Source organism: Dendrobates tinctorius, unplaced genomic scaffold (assembly GCF_039654945.1).
Source record: "Dendrobates tinctorius isolate UK_male_01 unplaced genomic scaffold, ASM3965494v1 ptg000152l, whole genome shotgun sequence".
Taxonomy (NCBI): domain Eukaryota; kingdom Metazoa; phylum Chordata; class Amphibia; order Anura; family Dendrobatidae; genus Dendrobates; species Dendrobates tinctorius.
Genome location: NW_027361819.1, coordinates 2,302,468 through 2,319,505, shown reverse-complemented (window position 1 = coordinate 2,319,505; position 17,038 = coordinate 2,302,468). Strand labels below are relative to the sequence as shown.

The window sequence follows — 17,038 nt, the reverse complement described above, 5'->3', positions numbered from 1 at the left end:
CCCCTATATAAGAGCCCATCCTGCGCCCTGGCCTCTCTCACATGCTGATTGCTGAGATCCAGGGATTGTGCTGATCGCTGCAGCTTCCATGTTGCAGATCGTTAACCCTTTGGTGACTGTGCATAAGATTTGCTCCCTTGGTTGAAATTTGGCTTTTTCCCATCCCCACAAATCCCCACTTTGCAGCCCACTGTCTCTTTATAGGAGCTCGATGATGTCCATCTACTCTAGTTACATCCAAAGCTGCATCCAGACCTCTCCCGCCTCCTCGCTGTGCAGCGGACGGTGTAGGGTTAACGTTGCGTGGTTGCCCCTGCCCGGGCAGGCCTGGAGTTTGCTCTATGGACTCTATACGCTATGGCGGTGTATACTGCGGGGGCAGCGTCGCTATCAGCGAGGCACACTGTACCGCTGTTATTTGCACCTTTGTATCGTGTGAAAGTCCCATCAGGTGCAATCAGCGCTGACACACTGTGACGCAGCCACCTCTGCGCACAGATCCTCCCGTGCAGCCTCCGCCGCTCCGGCCTCAGAGTTCAGGAAAGTTTCTGTAACTTTCTCATAGACCGCGGTTCAATGTTCACAGGAGTCGGCTTGTTACAATGTGTCAGTGCAGACAAACAAGCACAGCTCCTACTGATACATTGTAGCAAACCCTCAGAATGATGAGACCAGGAGGGTTTATAGCCGGGTTCTATCCATTATTCGAGCTCTCCGGGTTTAGCGGGTGGCTGCCCGTCTGACACTAGTGCTGGGCCGGTTGGCACTGGAGCCATGAGAGCATTGTCTAGACCGGATACAATGTACCAAACCCTCAGCTGCGAGAAGTTTTAGGTCCGGACGGGTTGTTTCCATTTACTCACAGCAAGCAGAGATTTTGGAAGTAGCGTCACACTGTGGCGGGCGGGAGATGTAGGTTCACAACAGCTGCAGGTCACTGGCCTAGTGGGCGGCCATCATGTGCAGGAGACGGGTGGCCCCCGCAGTGCTGGAGCAACCACGGCGTGACCCCGACGTCCTGGATTCACCTAACGAGGCCTCAAACGGGAAAAGCCGCAGAGACGAGCTTGTCCTGTGTTACATGGGACTGCAGGTGACATTTACTACATTATCTGCACTCAGAGAGTTATCGGTGGTGTTACATGGGACTGCAGGTGACATCTACTACATTATCTGTACTCAGAGAGGTATCACTGTGTTATCTGCGGTGTTACATAGGACTGCAGGTGACATGTACTACATTATCTGTACTCACAAAGCTATCACTGTATTATCTGTGGTGTTACATAGGACTGCAGGTGACATCTACTACCTTATCTGCACTCAGAGCGTTATCACTGTGTTATCTGTGGTGTTACATAGGACTGCAGGTGACATCTACTACATTATCTGTACTCCGAGAGCTATTACTGTGTTATCTGTGGTGTTACATAGGACTGCAGGTGACATCTACTACATTATCTGTACTCACAGAGTTATCTGTGGTGTTACATAGGACTGCAGGTGACATCTGCATTGTCTGTACTCGGAGTTGTCACTGTGTAGGACATTTCCAGCTCTGCTGCATGTGTTGTTGCCGCCCCGGCTCGGCCCCGTTCTTGCCTCCTCACACCCTCTGTGACGTAGCCGATTATATCCCTTATTTATATTTCTCCAGGATGCGGCGCGGTGAGAGTAGAGCCGGGGCGGCGAGAGCAGAGCCGGGGCAGAGAGGCGACTGCAGAGCTCAGGATGGAGAAGACTGTGAGTACCGCAGTGCGAGGGGCATCTCCAGGACAGAGGTGGGGGTGACAGATCTGCTTAGTTGTGGGCACAGGGGAGCAGTTTTCCTTGTCCTGTCTCTGCTGTCAGTCTACACTGCAGCTCTAGAATTGTCTTCATAAATCGCTGAGCCCAGGGTGATCGGTGCCTTCTCTCCGATAGCAGGAGAGCTGTGTACACTTTATTGTATAACTCGGCTTACTGACTGTTCAGGTTCAAGAATAGAATGCCAGGACGACGGTGAAGACTGACATTCATAGTGACCACCCTGACATCAGCGGAGGAGGGGCAGGTCCGCTGACATTGGGTGTGAGATCTCCGCATCGGACCCAGCTCCAGAGAGAGATCCCGGATCAGCCAAATATCCCAGACATGTATTAATCCCTGATCACACGCCAGAGCGGAGAAGCTGCACCCAGATTACAGCATGGAGGCCACGGTGCAGAGCAATGTATGACCCGAAACTAAAGACCTACAGTTGTGACCACTGGGGCATTCAGCGACTCTATGGCCTGAAGTGGCTGATAACAGGGAGTAATACATTTATCTAAACAGTAAATACATCAATGGGAGAAAGTTCTCTGAATGCAGCCTGCAGTGTAAAGCATAGAGGTTTTATCATGAAACAACCTTTTATAAATATCCTATCACCTGATATAACGAGTCCTCTCCCATTTCTTGTGGCTTATTACCACGGGGCTCCCCTGCTCAGGGTTCAGCGTTATATTAGAGGGCAGGCATCTTGCTGGGGTTCCATTGAAGTAGGGACCTCCTGCAGTGACCAGGTAATTACAAGAGATTTGCTCTGGGAGCCAGACGCTAAGCTTAGGATTAATTTATTCAGGGGTGAAGAAGTACACTTCCAAGGCACAAGCTTTCTCTGATCAAGGCACTGTCTGAGACACTTTGGAGCCAGTGGTCAGTGATGAATATTGGGGTTTGCATCGATCCAACCTTTATGGGAGTTATATTTTCAGTGTCGCAGCGAAAGGGATAAACTTAACGCATTCACTCACATCACCGTAAGGCCATTTTTAACCCCTGCAACTTAATATTGGAAAAATGGATGATGCTATCCTTGCCATGTTTCACTTCAATAGAAAGGTTTAATCACAATATCAAACATGATAGCAATATCTCCTACCTGGGACCTCCAGAGGTGAAGATATCCTGAAAGTTGGGGATCTCATAATTTGAGCTCATCAAGGGAAGGAACAAGAGTGTGGCCTTGATCTAAAAAAAAAAAATGAGAGTTTGGGTTTCTGTCATTGTTCTTTCTGGAAGATGTAGTTTGTTGTGAGAGTGTTCTACTTTCGTAATCACAATCATATTTCTTACCTCCATAAAGATAAGAATCATTCCTGTGACGTCAGGTTTAGTAATTCTCTTTTGTTTTTCCTTTTTATTCTATGCAATTGTATGTATTGTATTGTTTTGTTCACAATTTGTATAATCTCTTATACTTTTATAAACACTGCCTGTCTTTCTGGATTAAATATATAATATGCAATAGTTCTGTTCCTTTTGTTCTGTAAACCGCACTCTGAAGCTATACCTTACCTGTAACGGGCGTCCAATCGGCCTGTATAAATGTTTGGGGGTGGCAGCGAATTCTTTTGTTATTGTGGAGCTGGCAGTGACCGTACCAGGTTATGTATATGTGTGTATAAAAAAACTTCCTTGTTACCCCCACTGGGGGTGGTCTTTGTTGTCCTTTCTCATTCTCGGGTCCTATACCAGAGGCCTGGAATTTGAGGGTTCTGCGCAGGATCTTAGTTGTTCCCAGCATTGCGCTTTGCTGGACAGAGAGATCAGATGTTGCTTCTGGGATCTGTTGTAGCCATTCTTCCAGCTTAGGGGTCACTGCTCCAAGTGCTCCTCACCACTGGATTCACTACTGCCTTCACCTTCCACGTCTTCTCCAGTTCTCCTTGGTATTTCTCCAGCTTCTCATATTCCTTCTTTCTGATGCTGCTGGCACTTGGCACTGCCACATCTATTATCATTGCTGTCTTCTGCTCCTTGTCTACTATCACAATGTCAGGTTGGTTAGCCAACACCTGCTTATCCATCTGGATCTTGATGTCCGACAGGATTTTAGCCCTTTCATTCTCCACCACTTTTTCTGGGGTCTCCCACCTGGTCTTTAAGGGGTTTAAGCTCATATGCTGCACAGATGTTCCTGTATACAAGTCCCGCTACTTGGTTGTGGCATTCAGTATATGCTGTTCTTGTGTGGCGCCCCTGAGGCTTCAGTCGCTACAGAGGTACTGCACCTTCTCCTAAGGTGTAGTGCCCCACCATCCAGGTAAGGTGGGAACTCCTGACCACACTCCACACCTGCATCCCCCACACAGGATAGTTCAGCAGGGACCCATCCATGCTTTATGCTGGAAAGGTCATAGGGTGCCTTTTGTGGTCTCTGGCTTCGTAACACGAGAGGTGCTGGGGAGGCGGGTGGAGTTAGATATAAAAGAGAGGGAAGGTGTAGGATTTGAGGTCAGTCTGGGGTTAGTCCCAGAGAAGGAGGTCAGTCAGACGAGGGTCTGAGAGAGAGAGCAGGCTGACAGCAGGTCAGCCTGAGAGGAGCTCAAGGCGGAGGAAAGCAGTCAGGAGAGGCTGAGGACTGATCTTAGTGGAACGAGCTCCCTAGGGAAGGAAGAGAAGGAGAAAGAGACGTAGACTGGAGACTACAGATTCCATAAGAGAGATAGAACAGATCAGAACGAAGGACAATAGAAGGACGGTGGGAAGCAGGTTGAAGAAAGATAGAGAACCCTTCCAGTGCAGAGAGCGCAAAGGCCGGGGCCCGGTCCCCGAGGTTGATTGGATCTTTATGTCCGGCAACAGACACCGGAGTAGTAGTGAGCCGCTAACGCCTTGCTCCCATCATAGACTTGGGACACAACAGCAACTGAATAGAGAGCCGGGACGCAGTGAGGAGTCCCCGAAGCAGGCTACAGCTGTCTGTCATACAAGTAAAGACTAGGAACACCTGGAGAGAGGCATTCCAGGGTAACTAAAGGCGCATTGGAGGAGTCGTTCAGTAAGGTACATGTTGGCGGAGTGTGGAAGGGAGAATCCTATCCTGCCTGGAGGTTGGCTGGAGCCCTGACCTGGAGAACACTGTACGGGGGCAGGCAGTTGTGTGAACTGCAAACAGTGAGTAAAGCTTTGGAACCACATGCTCTGGTGTCCTCTAGTTATTCCCGCACCACTACACCTGGGCACCAGCATCTATACCATTCTGCGCCTCTCCTCATCCATTGCACCTACACTGCCCTGGGACACCATCTTTGCTGCACCACACCATCAGTCCCAGCGGATCTGCATGCAGCGTTGGCTCAACATCTTACTTGCCAAACACCACGGGTGGCGTCACAAACTATTCTAAAAAACTTTAACACCATTAACATCACCGCCATTGATATTGGGCGCCCAGGACCACGGACCTGGTCACCGCTGCTGTGACACATTCCCACCTTGTCACCGGCCCGGTACCGAGTACCACGCTGCCCTGGGTGTGCGAGGGCGACCCAATTTTGGCGTCACGAACAGGATGACGAGACCCGATGCCATCGGGTTCTGTGTGCCTTGGATTTACAACTTTTGAAAATGTGCAGAAGACCAAATTTAATAGACTGTAAAATGGATATTAGAAATGGAAGCTGGCACGGAGAAGAAGGGCGTGAAGAGATGGGAGGTCCTAAGAAAAGACCGCAAAGAGTCTTGGGCCGTCCCTGCCTGAATTACTATGTGACCGATGCATGGCCCACCCCCCGAGGGGTTCGTATACTGGCTCGGTATGGAGGCGCTGGAAGAAGACGCCACCCCCGTAAGGAGGGGCAGAGGAAGCCAGTGGCAAGCAGATGGGCAGAGCAAGAGGAAGAACGCCATCTTGGAGAGCAAGGGAAGGAGGCCTGTGGAGCGCGGGGAACTGAATCTCCCCGGCGCCATGGCTGACGGCTCCAACCCAAGCTCCGGAATGAACCGCCAGCAATTGGAAGACGAAATCACCGAACTGACCACCCGCCTGCAGCAGAAGGAAGCATTGGAAAAGCTGAGACGGCAGCGCGCCCCGGCGGGGCCTACACCCGCGGTACCCCCTCCATCGGTACCTGCCACTACCGCACCGGACTGTCCCCGGGCAGTGCTGACCTACACATCTACTTTGACTGTGCGGTTGAGCACCACCTGCCCGGAGAAGTTATCAGAGGACCCGGGAGTGGAAGCGGAGCTCCTGCCTGGACCTGACGTGGCTGCGTCGGTCCCCACAGAGACCCCTGCGGATCCAGAACCCGCACCTGCTCCTTCATCACCTGCACCGGAGCAGAGGCCGCGCCGCCGGGAGACCTCAGGTATGTCCGGCGCCCCTTCACCCGAGAAGACCTGGGGTAGCCCCACCGTTGCAATGGCCGGCCAGGTTGTGTTAGACCTGGTCTGGGACCGGGAAGCCAGTCCCCGGGGGGAGACACCGGAACCCCCAACGGTGGTGCCGCAGGCCCCAGTAGGCAAAAGCAGGTCCCGGGAGGAGGAGCAGAATGAGGCCTATTGCCATGCCACCATTAAAAAGCTGGCAGCTGAGTACCGGGAGAGGGAGCAGAGTAGATTGGCTGTACTGGGCCCGGATTTGAGCAGGAAAGAGAGGACCCGTCCTGGGCATTACAGTTCCCAGGATGCCGCAGGATGGGGGCAAGTCCTTAACGTCAATTAAGAACAGGGGTTCGGATTTATTGCAGACCCCAAGAGGATAAGTGACTTATTCTTTAACCGGAGGGACGTTGAATCCCACTTGCCCAAAGGACACCCTAAAAGAAACCTGCATCCTGGGGAGTATGTCACCTTCACCCGCCATGAGGGGCTCAGGGGATGGTACGCCCTGAATGTACGACGTATCCCTGAAGAATTTATTGAGCAGTACCTGCCAAAGAGACCTGTTAATGCTCCTCCACCTACAGTTACCACCCAAGCTGCTCAGGTGCCTAGGAATCCAGCGATTACCACGTCAATTCCAACCAGGCAGCCTAAAAAGAAGATCTCTGGCTTGACACCGTGGGAAGAGGACTACCTAAAAATAGTCAATGATTATCTCGAATATGGTGATGGTTCAGCTTCCAGAACCCCAGGAGGGGATCACCAGTAGAAGAATTATAATTTTCCAAATCTCGTTACCCAGGAGGGTTTGTTGCACCAGTTGTGCCTTTGCCTTTTTGTTCATCATGTTGCCCAGTTTTTGATTGGCAGCGTTGTTTTTGAAATGGAACTGTGGAGATCATAGACGCTGATTGATCCAAAAACTTTTATTGTAAATAGTTGCACCTCTTTAGGTGCCCTTTCTTGGTTTTACATATAAAGACACTTTGCGAAGATAATGTTTTTGCATGGACACTTTTCGAAGAATGATGTCTACCTCATGGGACACTGCAAGAAAGCCCGGCTGGGAGCAGTGTTCAGCACTTTGCAAGAATCTTTGAATGTTTTATGATAACGTATTTGATAATGTTGTGTCTTATGAAAAGTAAATGTCTTTTATAGTATGATTGATACAGAGAATTAGAAAATTTTTTGAGATAGAATATGAGAATTGAATAAAGACTGAAGAATTGAAAGTGACAGGTGACAGGCCAAGCGTAGATGGTCAGTGTCTTGTGTCCAGTAGAGAGAGAAAAAGAAAAAGAGAATAATTGATAGAAAATGTAATAAAGAAAATGTGTTGAGTATAGCACTTTGAATTAAGAATTGCACTTAAGTAAATTTTTGATACTAAGATAGGAAGTTAACCTGTTTGTAACATTTAAGAAATGTGCCTCCTACATTAGGAAGATTAGATAAGTATTGTTGAATAGCATTTAAAAAATTTTGTGTGTTCCTGTATTGTACCTTTTGTTGTCTTACAGCCCGCGGACGTGCTGTGTTTAACGGGGGTATGTGGTGCCCCTGAGGCTTCAGTCGCCACAGAGGTACTGCACCTTCTCCTAAGGTGTAGTGCCCCACCATCCAGGTAGGCTGGGAACTCCTTTCCGCATTCCAACACCTGCACCCCACACACAGGATAGTTCAGCAGGGACCCATCCATGCTTTATGCTGGAAAGGTCATAGGGTGCCTTTTGTGGCCCCTGGCTTCGTAACATGAGAGGTGCTGGGGAGGCGGGTGGAGTTAGATATAAAAGAGAGGGAAGATGTAGGATTTGAGGTCAGTCTGGGGTGAGTCCCAGAGAAGGAGAGAGAAAGAGAGCAGGCTGACAGCAGGTCAGCCTGAGTGGAGCTCAAGGCGGAGGAAGGCAGTCAGTCAGGAGAGGCTGAGGACTGGTCTTAGTGGAACGAGCTCCCTAGGGAAGGAAGAGAAGGAGAAAGAGACGTAGACTGGAGACTACAGATTCCATAAGAGAGATAGAACAGATCGGAACGAAGGAGAATAGAAGGACGGTGGGAAGCTGGTTGAAGAAAGATAGAGAACCCTTCCAGTCCAGAGAGCGCAAAGGCCGGGGCCCGGTCCCCGAGGTTGATTGGATCTTTATGTCCGGCAACAGACACCGGAGGAGTAGTGAGCCGCTAATGCCTTGCTCCCATCATAGACTTGGGACACAACAGCAACTGAATAGAGAGCCGGGACGCAGTGAGGAGTCCCCGAAGCAGGCTACAGCTGTCTGTCATACAAGTAAAGACTAGGAACACCTAGAGAGAGGCATTCCAGGGTAACTAAGTACTGGAGTGCTTCGCACCTAAAGGCGCATTGGAGGAGTCGTTCAGTAAGGTACATGTTGGCGGAGTGTGGAAGGGAGAATCCTATCCTGCCTGGAGGTTGGCTGGAGCCCTGACCTGGAGAACACAGTACGGAGGCAGGCAGTTGTGTGAACTGCAGACAGTGAGTAAAGCTTTGGAACCACATGCTCTGGTGTCCTCCAGTTATTCCCGCACCACTACACCTGGGTACCAGCCACCATACCATTCTGCACCTCTCCTCATCCATTGCACCTACACTGCCCTGGGACTACAGCTCCACCTGTGGGGAGCTATACCATCTTTGCTGCACCACACCATCAGTCCCAGCGGATCTGCATGCAGCGTTGGCTCAACATCTTACCTGCCAAACACCACGGGTGGCGTCACAAACTATTCTAATAAACTTTATCACCATTAACATCACCGCCATTGATATTGGGTGCCCAGGGCCACGGACCGGGTCGCAGCTGTCGTGAAGCTTTCCTCCCTGACACCAGCCCGGTACCGAGGACCCCGCTGCCCTGGGCGTGCGAGGGCGACCCACTTGCATTTTGCATCCTGCCACCAGGTTTGGGACTGTTTCTGAGGTTTCTTTGCACAGTCTGCACCTTGGGTCTTGTCTTGTGTGGTAGACTCCTGCTTCTATGGATCTGGTACTTAGTTCTTGCTCTTGTGCTGCTGTGATTAGTGTCTCTGTGCTGTCTCAGAGTCCAGCTTTCTCCTGCCATTGGTAGGATTTCACCATGTCAGCCACCTCCATTATCTGTAGATGGTATATCCCATGCAGTGGCTTGTCTTGCCATGACGCTTCATGGTCCTGTTCTTCCTTCCAGATCTGTTGTTGTTGCTGCATTAGGCTTTCTCTCAGCATCTCATCTTTTGGCGCCATTCTTCTGATGTATTCCTGGATACTCCTTGTTTCATCCGTGATGGTGGCTTGGATGCTCATCAAGCCTCGACCACCCTCCTTTCTGTTGGTATACAATCTTTGGGTGCTAGACTTAGGGTGGAGACCTCCATGCATTGTGAGGAGCTTTCGTGTCTTCACATCTGCAGCCTCCATCTCTTCTTTTGGCCAGCACACTATGCCAGCAGGGTATCTGATAACTGGCAGGGCATATGTATTGATGGTGCGGATTTTATTCTTCCCATTGAGCCGGCTCTTCAGGACCTGTCTTACCCTTTGATGGTATTTGGATGTTGCTGCTTTCCTCGCCTCCTCATCATGGTTCCCGTATCCCTGTGGGATGCCGAGGTACTTGTAGCATGTCTCTGTATCTGCTACGTGCCCTGCTGGTAATTCCACTCCATCAGTCTTCACTACCTTGCCTCTCTTTATTACCAACCGGCCGCACTTCTCCAGACCGAAGGACATCCTGATATCTTCTCTGTAGATCCTTGTCAGGTGGATCAGTGAATCGATGTCTCGTTCATTTTTTGCATACGGCTTGATGTCATCCATGTAGAGGAGGTGGCTGATGGTGCTTCCACCCTTGAACTTGAATCCATAGCCAGACTCTGTAATTTTCTGACTGAGGGGGTTCAAGCCTATGCAGAACAGCAATGGGGACAGCGCATCACCTTGGTATATGCCGCATTTGATGCTCACCTGTGCAAGTTGTCTTGAGTTGACTTCCAATGTTGTTCTCCAAAGCCCCATTGAGTTTGAGGAAGGTTCTTAATTTCCTGTTGACATTGTAGAGAGCCAAGCATTCACAGATCCATGTGTGTTGCATTGAGTCATAGGCTTTCCTGTAGTCAATCCAGGCTGTGCTGAGATTGGTCTATCTGGATCTGGAGTCTTGAGCGACTGCTCCATGGTACTTGGAGCCTCTGGTGTCAGTCCCGATGCCTTTCTCAGCTGGATTCATGTACTGGTTCATATGGTTCTGTAGCTTGGTGGCTATGATGCCTGACAGGAGCTTCCATGTTGTGAGGCAGGTTATTGGGAGCTAGTTGGATGGAACTGTTCCTTTGTGAGGATCGTTCATGATCAGCACAGTTCTTCCTTGTGTTAGCCAGGCTGGGTGGTGGCCTTCTTCTAGCAGTTGGTTCATCTGCTTTGCCATGTGTTCACGCACCGCCAGTAGGTGAGGATCATGTCTGGGCCAGGTGCTGTCCAGCTCTTCATGTTCTTGACCCGCTGCTGGATGTCTGCTTCTGTAATGGTGACTGGTTCTTGCTCTAGGTGGTTGCTGTGTTTCATTCTCAGATCTTGCAGCCACCTTGCACCGGTGTTGTGTGTTTTCCTTCTCCCATATGTTCCGCCAGTATTGTTCAGTCTCTGCTATTGGTGGAGTTGCAGCCTTTGTGCTGTTACTCTGTAGTTGGGAGTACACTTTGGATGGCTATTTGGAGAACATGACATTTATCTTATTGGCCTCAGCTTCTCTGTGTATCTCTCTAGTCTTGCAGTGCGGTGAGCCTTTGCTTAGCAGTCTCTAGGGCTTCAGTTGGGGTCAGGCCTTTGTACTTGTCCAGCTTATTCTTGATCTTTACACCCTTCTGTATTTCTGTTAGCTGGCTGACTTCCCTTCGTGTCACCTTGATCTTTGTATATACTGTATATATTTTCCATGTGTTGGAATCGGAGATGTATATACCAGACGCTCACTGTGAGTTCCCCAATAACCGGCCTAGTAGTGGAAGCAGCCGCAGCCTTGTCCATCACTCATCAGTCAATGGCGTAATAGTCCTGACGATTGAAGGCAGCGGAGTTGCGTCTCCTTAACAGACTGGTGGCAGTAGTGGGATCTGCGCTATCTCTTCGCTGTTACCCCTGACACTGGTTGACACCAGCACGGCCACGGTAGGGGCTCAAGGTTGGTGTTTTCCATATTTCTGAGACTCCTGATAATCTGATGATACAGGATGAGGCCGCTCTGTAGTCTGGAAAAGCTGGGTTATGCCTGTCCACTCTGACTACGACCCTCTCCCCTTTCCAGGACGTCTCCCGAGAATACTCCGACTTCCTCTCTCAGGTCCCGGAGGGCACGTTCTACAGGTTCCCCCTCATCCCAGTTCATGGTGTTCCCCTGATGAAGCCGATCGCGACATCCTGGGAAAGAATTGAAAAGTTCCAGGCGAGGCCGGACGACCTCCTGATTGCCACTTACCCCAAAGCAGGTAAGGGTCGATCTACTGGTTTGTTACAATGTATCAGCGTAGACAATCTTCTGTGAGCCTAGCACATCGGTCCTGATAGTTTATTACAATGTAGCAGTCTGAATCCCAGAGGATTGTCATAGCTGGACTCATTGTAACGAAGCATCAGCTGTGAGAAATATGAGGGTTCAATTCCCTGTAAGCAGAGGTAGTGATGATAAACTGTGGTCACTGTTTTGTGCAGGGACCACGTGGATGCAGGAGATCATCGACTCCGTAATGAACGAGGGAGAAGTGGAGAAAACCAAGCGTGCCCCTACACACGTGCGCTCGCCGTTCCTGGAGATCTGCTCCCCCCCTCCGGTGCCATCTGGTGAGTACACGTGACCTCTGGAGGCTGGGGCCCCCTGCTGGTAACTAATGTAGGATTCTTACTCCAGAGCTGTATTCACAGTTCAGCTAAATGCTGCTTGCATTGCTGACATCCTGCTGTGTGGCATTGTGGGGTGTGTAGATTATTTGTACAGACGTTTGAGGAGGAGTCTCCCAGCAATTCATGCTCTGAATGGACAGAAGTCTGCAGAAGTGTGATTGCCGCTCTGGAAGTGGCTACATGTAAAACACTAGAGACTGACTACATTTCCACTCTATAGGGATTGACCTGCTGGAGGTGACACCATCCCCGCGGCTGGTGAAGACCCATTTACCCTATGAACTGGTGCCAGAGTCCTTCTGGAAGGAGAAGTGTAAGGTCGGGAGACGCTTCTCATTACCCTACAAAACAGACCCACAGCAGAGACATCCACGGCAATCACATCCCACCGTCACAATAGTGACATCCACGACAGCCCCACACCCAACCATCACAATAGTGACATCCACGGTGCCTCCACACCCAACCATCACAATGGTGACATCCACAGCGCCCCCACACCCCACCATCACCATAGTGACATCCACGGTGCCTCCACACCCAACCATCACAATGGTGACATCCACGGTGCCCCCACACCCCACCATCACAATAGTGACATCCACGGTGCCTCCACACCCAACCATCACAATGGTGACATCCACGGCGCCCCCACACCCCACCATCAGAATAGTGACATCCACGGTGCCTCCACACCCAACCATCACAATGGTGACATCCACGACAGCCCCACACCCAACCATCACAATAGTGACATCCACGGTGCCTCCACACCCCACCATCACAATAGTGACATCCACGGTGCCTCCACACCCAACCATCACAATGGTGACATCCACGGTGCCCCCACACCCCACCATCACAATAGTGACATCCACGGTGCCTCCACACCCAACCATCACAAAGGTGGCATCCACGGCGCCCCCAACCATCACAATAGTGACATCCACGACAGCCCCACACCCACCGTCACAATAGTGACATCCACAACACCCCCACACCCAAACATCACAATAGTTACATCCACGACACCCCCACACCCAACCATCACAATGGTGACATCCACGGCACCCCCTCACCCAACCATCACAATAGTGACATCCACGACGCCCCCACACCCCACCATCACAATAGTGACATGTACGGCACCCCCACACCCCACCATCACCATAGTGACATGTACGGCACCCCCACACTCCACCATCACAATAGTGACATCTACGGCACCCCCACACTCCACCATCACAATAGTGACATCTACGGCACCCCCACACCCCACCATCACAATAGTGACATCCATGGCACCCCCACACTCCACCATCACAATAGTGACATCTACGGCACCCCCACACCCCACCATCACAATAGTGACATCCATGGCACCCCCACACTCCACCATCACAATAGTGACATCTACGGCACCCCCACACCTCACCATCACAATAGTGACATCCATGGCACCCCCACACTCCACCATCACAATAGTGACATCTACGGCACCCCCACACTCCACCATCACAATAGTGACATCCACGGCGCCCCCATATCCCACCATCACAATAGTGACATCTATGGGACCCCCACATCCACATCACAACGAAGACATATAAGCCCCCCTATCATAACAGAGACATCCACGGTGCACCCCACCATCGCGATATCACCAGAGATATCATCGGTGCACCCCACCACCGTGGATGTCACTATTGTGATGGTGGGGTGTGGGGGGCACCGTGGATGTCACCATTGTGATGGCGTCCGCAGTGCCCCCACACATCACCATCATAACAATGACATCCACGGTACCCCCACCATCATAGCAGGCGTCCATGGTGCCTCCACACCCCACTATCACAACAGAGACATCCAAAGTGCCCCCACCACCATAATAACAGACATTCACGGCACCTCCACACCCAGCTGTCCCAACAGAGACATCCACAGTGCCCCCACACCCCAATATCACAAAAAAGACATCCATGGTGCCCTTCCACATTACAGCAGAGACATCCACGGCGCCTCTACACATTGCCGTCACTACAGACATCCACTGTGGCCACCCCACCATAACAGAGACATCCATGGCACACCCAGCTGTCCCAACAGAGACATCCACAGTGCCCCCACACCCCAGAATCACAACAGAGACATCCATGGCACCCTTCCCCATCACAGCAGAGACATACACGGAGCACCTTCCACTGTCACAACAGAGACATCCTTGGCGCCCCCTCACCATTGACTACGTCTCGTCATTCACTGTACCAGACTTTGCCCATTCCACCTTTTGTCTCCTCTTGTTGCAGACGATTTACGTTGCCCGTAACGCCAAAGACAACGCGGTGTCTTATTACTTCTTTGATCTGATGAACAAGACGCAGCCGGACCCTGGAACGTGGGAAGAATACATGCAAAAATTTCTGAAGGGCGACGGTGGGTGAACGGGTGACTTCTGCATACACCCAGCCCTATACTCCAGCGCAGCATTCACCGTTCTGCCACTAGTCTTTTATAATGTGCACTCCCCTTAGTTAATATTTACCCAATGAATCTGATGACACCCTCTCTAAAAACCACGGAGCCGGCAAAAAGCTCCCATGTGTGCAGCCTGAGAGCTAACAGCGCAGCAGCGCAGCTCCTGATACTCTCTCTTCTTACAGTGGCCTGGGGGAGCTGGTTTGACCATGTCCTGGGCTGGTGGAAAGCCAGAGAGAAGCACGACATCCTGTATATGTTCTATGAAGATATGAAGGAGGTGAGGACCTGGCTGACTCCAGAGAGAAACAGCCGAGCACAACCGGACGCCACTGAATGTCACTATTTATACAGGACCCCAAACGGGAGATCAGAAAAGTCATGAAGTTCTTAGGGAAGGCGCTATCGGAAGAGGCCGTGGAGAAGATCTACCAACACACATCATTTAGTGCTATGAAAGAGAATCCGATGGCCAACTACACCAGCATGCCTGAAAACGTGCTGGACCAGTCTCTGTCCCCCTTCATGAGGAAAGGTGGGTCCAAAAAAACGGATGGGGTATTAGAATAAAAATAAAGAAAAAAAAAAAGCAGTTTTCATAGCGGCCACTAGATGTCAGCAAAGAGTAAACAGCTCAATTCAAGGCTGCTCGATTTATGGCAAGCTGTAAATTCGCAGCTCTAAAGGTGTAAATCACAGGAGGAGCCTGACCAGGGGCTGTATACACCACAGTACCCTCATATATGCACCCCTACCTGTATACTGGAGTCCCCATTCAAAAATTATCAATTTTGATTATTTTGTTTTCCTTTACAATTTTAGGGGAAGTTGCCGATTGGAAGAATCACTTCACAATATCTCAGAACAAGATATTTGATGAGGAATATCAGCAGAAGATGAAGGGATCCAACCTGAAGTTTCGTAGCAACATCTGACGGTGCACAGAAAAGTTCACTGACAGCAAGCGGAGATCTTTTGAACGTCAAATCACGTCCACAGCTTCTGCTCTAGTCCTATGTACAGCTACAGATGGTATACAGCGCCCGATGCTGAGCCGCCACGTTCAGGAGAGCTCCACCTCTTTCTTTTTACTGTGCATGAAAGGAAAACCCCACTTGACATTCTCTCTGGAGAGTGACGCTCACATACCCCCCTCCTCTGTCCTGGTGGCAGGCAATGATCCAGTGTCTCCGCACCTTCTCTACCCTTTATAACACCCAGGACTTCAGCCTGATGCATTTTACCTGTGCTGATACACTGTAACGAAGTATCAGCACAAGAGCGAGACCTGAGCTGCTGTTGAGTTTACCTCGCAGAGGATCGCCTAAGCTGGATAAAACTGTAACAAACACTCAGCTGCAGAAGTTCTAGGTCTGTAGAGTAAACTAGAATGTTCTCGCTCACTGACAGAAAGCGGAGGTCCTGAGGTCAAAGCTGATAACAGCTGAATATTATTTTTTTTTTTTCAATAAACTTATAAAAGTTTGTATCGGCAACTTCTTTCTTGCATCTGTTTGTTTCACTGTGAGGGGTTAAATGAGGCGATAGCTCTGGGGCATTCTTCCAAGAATCCGAGGAAGAACTTGTCTCTTCCACTATGCTTTACACTGCAGCTCTGCTTTAATAAGGAGCTTAAAGAAGGAAGAGAAGCTTATGAAGAATAGGAGTTTCAATAAAAGGAGGAGGCTCGTTATGAGGAGCAGCTTCAATGAGGCAGGGGGTCACGAGTAGCAGAAGGTGTGGAGATCCCCATAAAGTATTCATACCCTTATTCCATTTAGAACATTCCGTAGATCTGGCAGCTTCTTATCGTTGGACACACTCCAAGTGACAGCAAAAATCCACCCAGCGAGGACGGAGTGCACTGTGACCCCAAGATAAGAACAGACGTAACCGGCCCCCAGTTTCCTTCAACCTGTGAATAGCATGACAGAGCCCCAGTGTGGACTGACAGGAAGCAGGAGCAGGAACACCGCGCTTCATCACATTCAGGGGGCTTGGAAAGATTAGGGAAGCCCTCCAGAGCACTAAACGGGGGTTAGAGGTTCTGATTCTGAAGTGTTCCCCGCCCCTCCATCCCATTCAATGTTTACCAAAGGATCAGTCTCCTGTACCACACTGGTGGAGGTAAAGAGAGCGCTCACCCCCAGCGGACAATCTAGCGCAAAGCTTGTAACGTCATCAGTCTTCTTACTGAGCTAAATAAACCAGGCGCATCTTACCTGCCCCTCTCCAGATCTAATACAGCAGTGACGTCACCGCTCTCCTGATATCGGTGATACACTACAGCAGTGACGTCACCGCTCTCCTGATATCAGTGATATACTACAGCAGTGACGTCACCGCTCTCCTGATATCAGTGATACACTACAGCAGTGACGTCACCGCTCTCCTGATATCAGTGATATACTACAGCAGTGACGTCACCGCTCTCCTGATATCAGTGATACACTACAGCAGTGACGTCACCGCTCTCCTGATATCAGTGATACACTACAGCAGTGACGTCACCGCTCTCCTGATATCAGTGATACACTACAG

The 17,038-nt window shown here is 50.3% G+C and overlaps 1 protein-coding gene across 4 annotated transcripts in view; it reads left to right on the top strand.

Annotated features, from left to right (window-relative positions):
• Nucleotides 1-15,993, top strand: part of LOC141050744 (sulfotransferase 1B1-like) — a 45,201-nt gene extending 29,208 nt beyond the window's left edge. The window contains exons 1-9 of one of the 4 annotated variants that reach the window (XM_073547369.1): nt 71-112; nt 1,658-1,743; nt 11,430-11,610; nt 11,834-11,962; nt 12,243-12,340; nt 14,329-14,455; nt 14,683-14,777; nt 14,852-15,032; nt 15,320-15,993. In XM_073547369.1, coding sequence (XP_073403470.1) covers nt 1,732-1,743; nt 11,430-11,610; nt 11,834-11,962; nt 12,243-12,340; nt 14,329-14,455; nt 14,683-14,777; nt 14,852-15,032; nt 15,320-15,432 — 936 coding nt within the window. In that variant the 5' untranslated portion in view covers nt 71-112; nt 1,658-1,731 and the 3' untranslated portion in view covers nt 15,433-15,993. Of the gene's footprint in view, nt 1-15; nt 113-973; nt 1,094-1,657; nt 1,744-11,429; nt 11,611-11,833; nt 11,963-12,242; nt 12,341-14,328; nt 14,456-14,682; nt 14,778-14,851; nt 15,033-15,319 lie in introns of those variants that run through there. The other 3 variants (XM_073547368.1, XM_073547371.1, XM_073547370.1) reach the window with 3 other exon arrangements.
• The last annotated feature ends 1,045 nt before the right edge of the window (nt 15,994-17,038 follow it).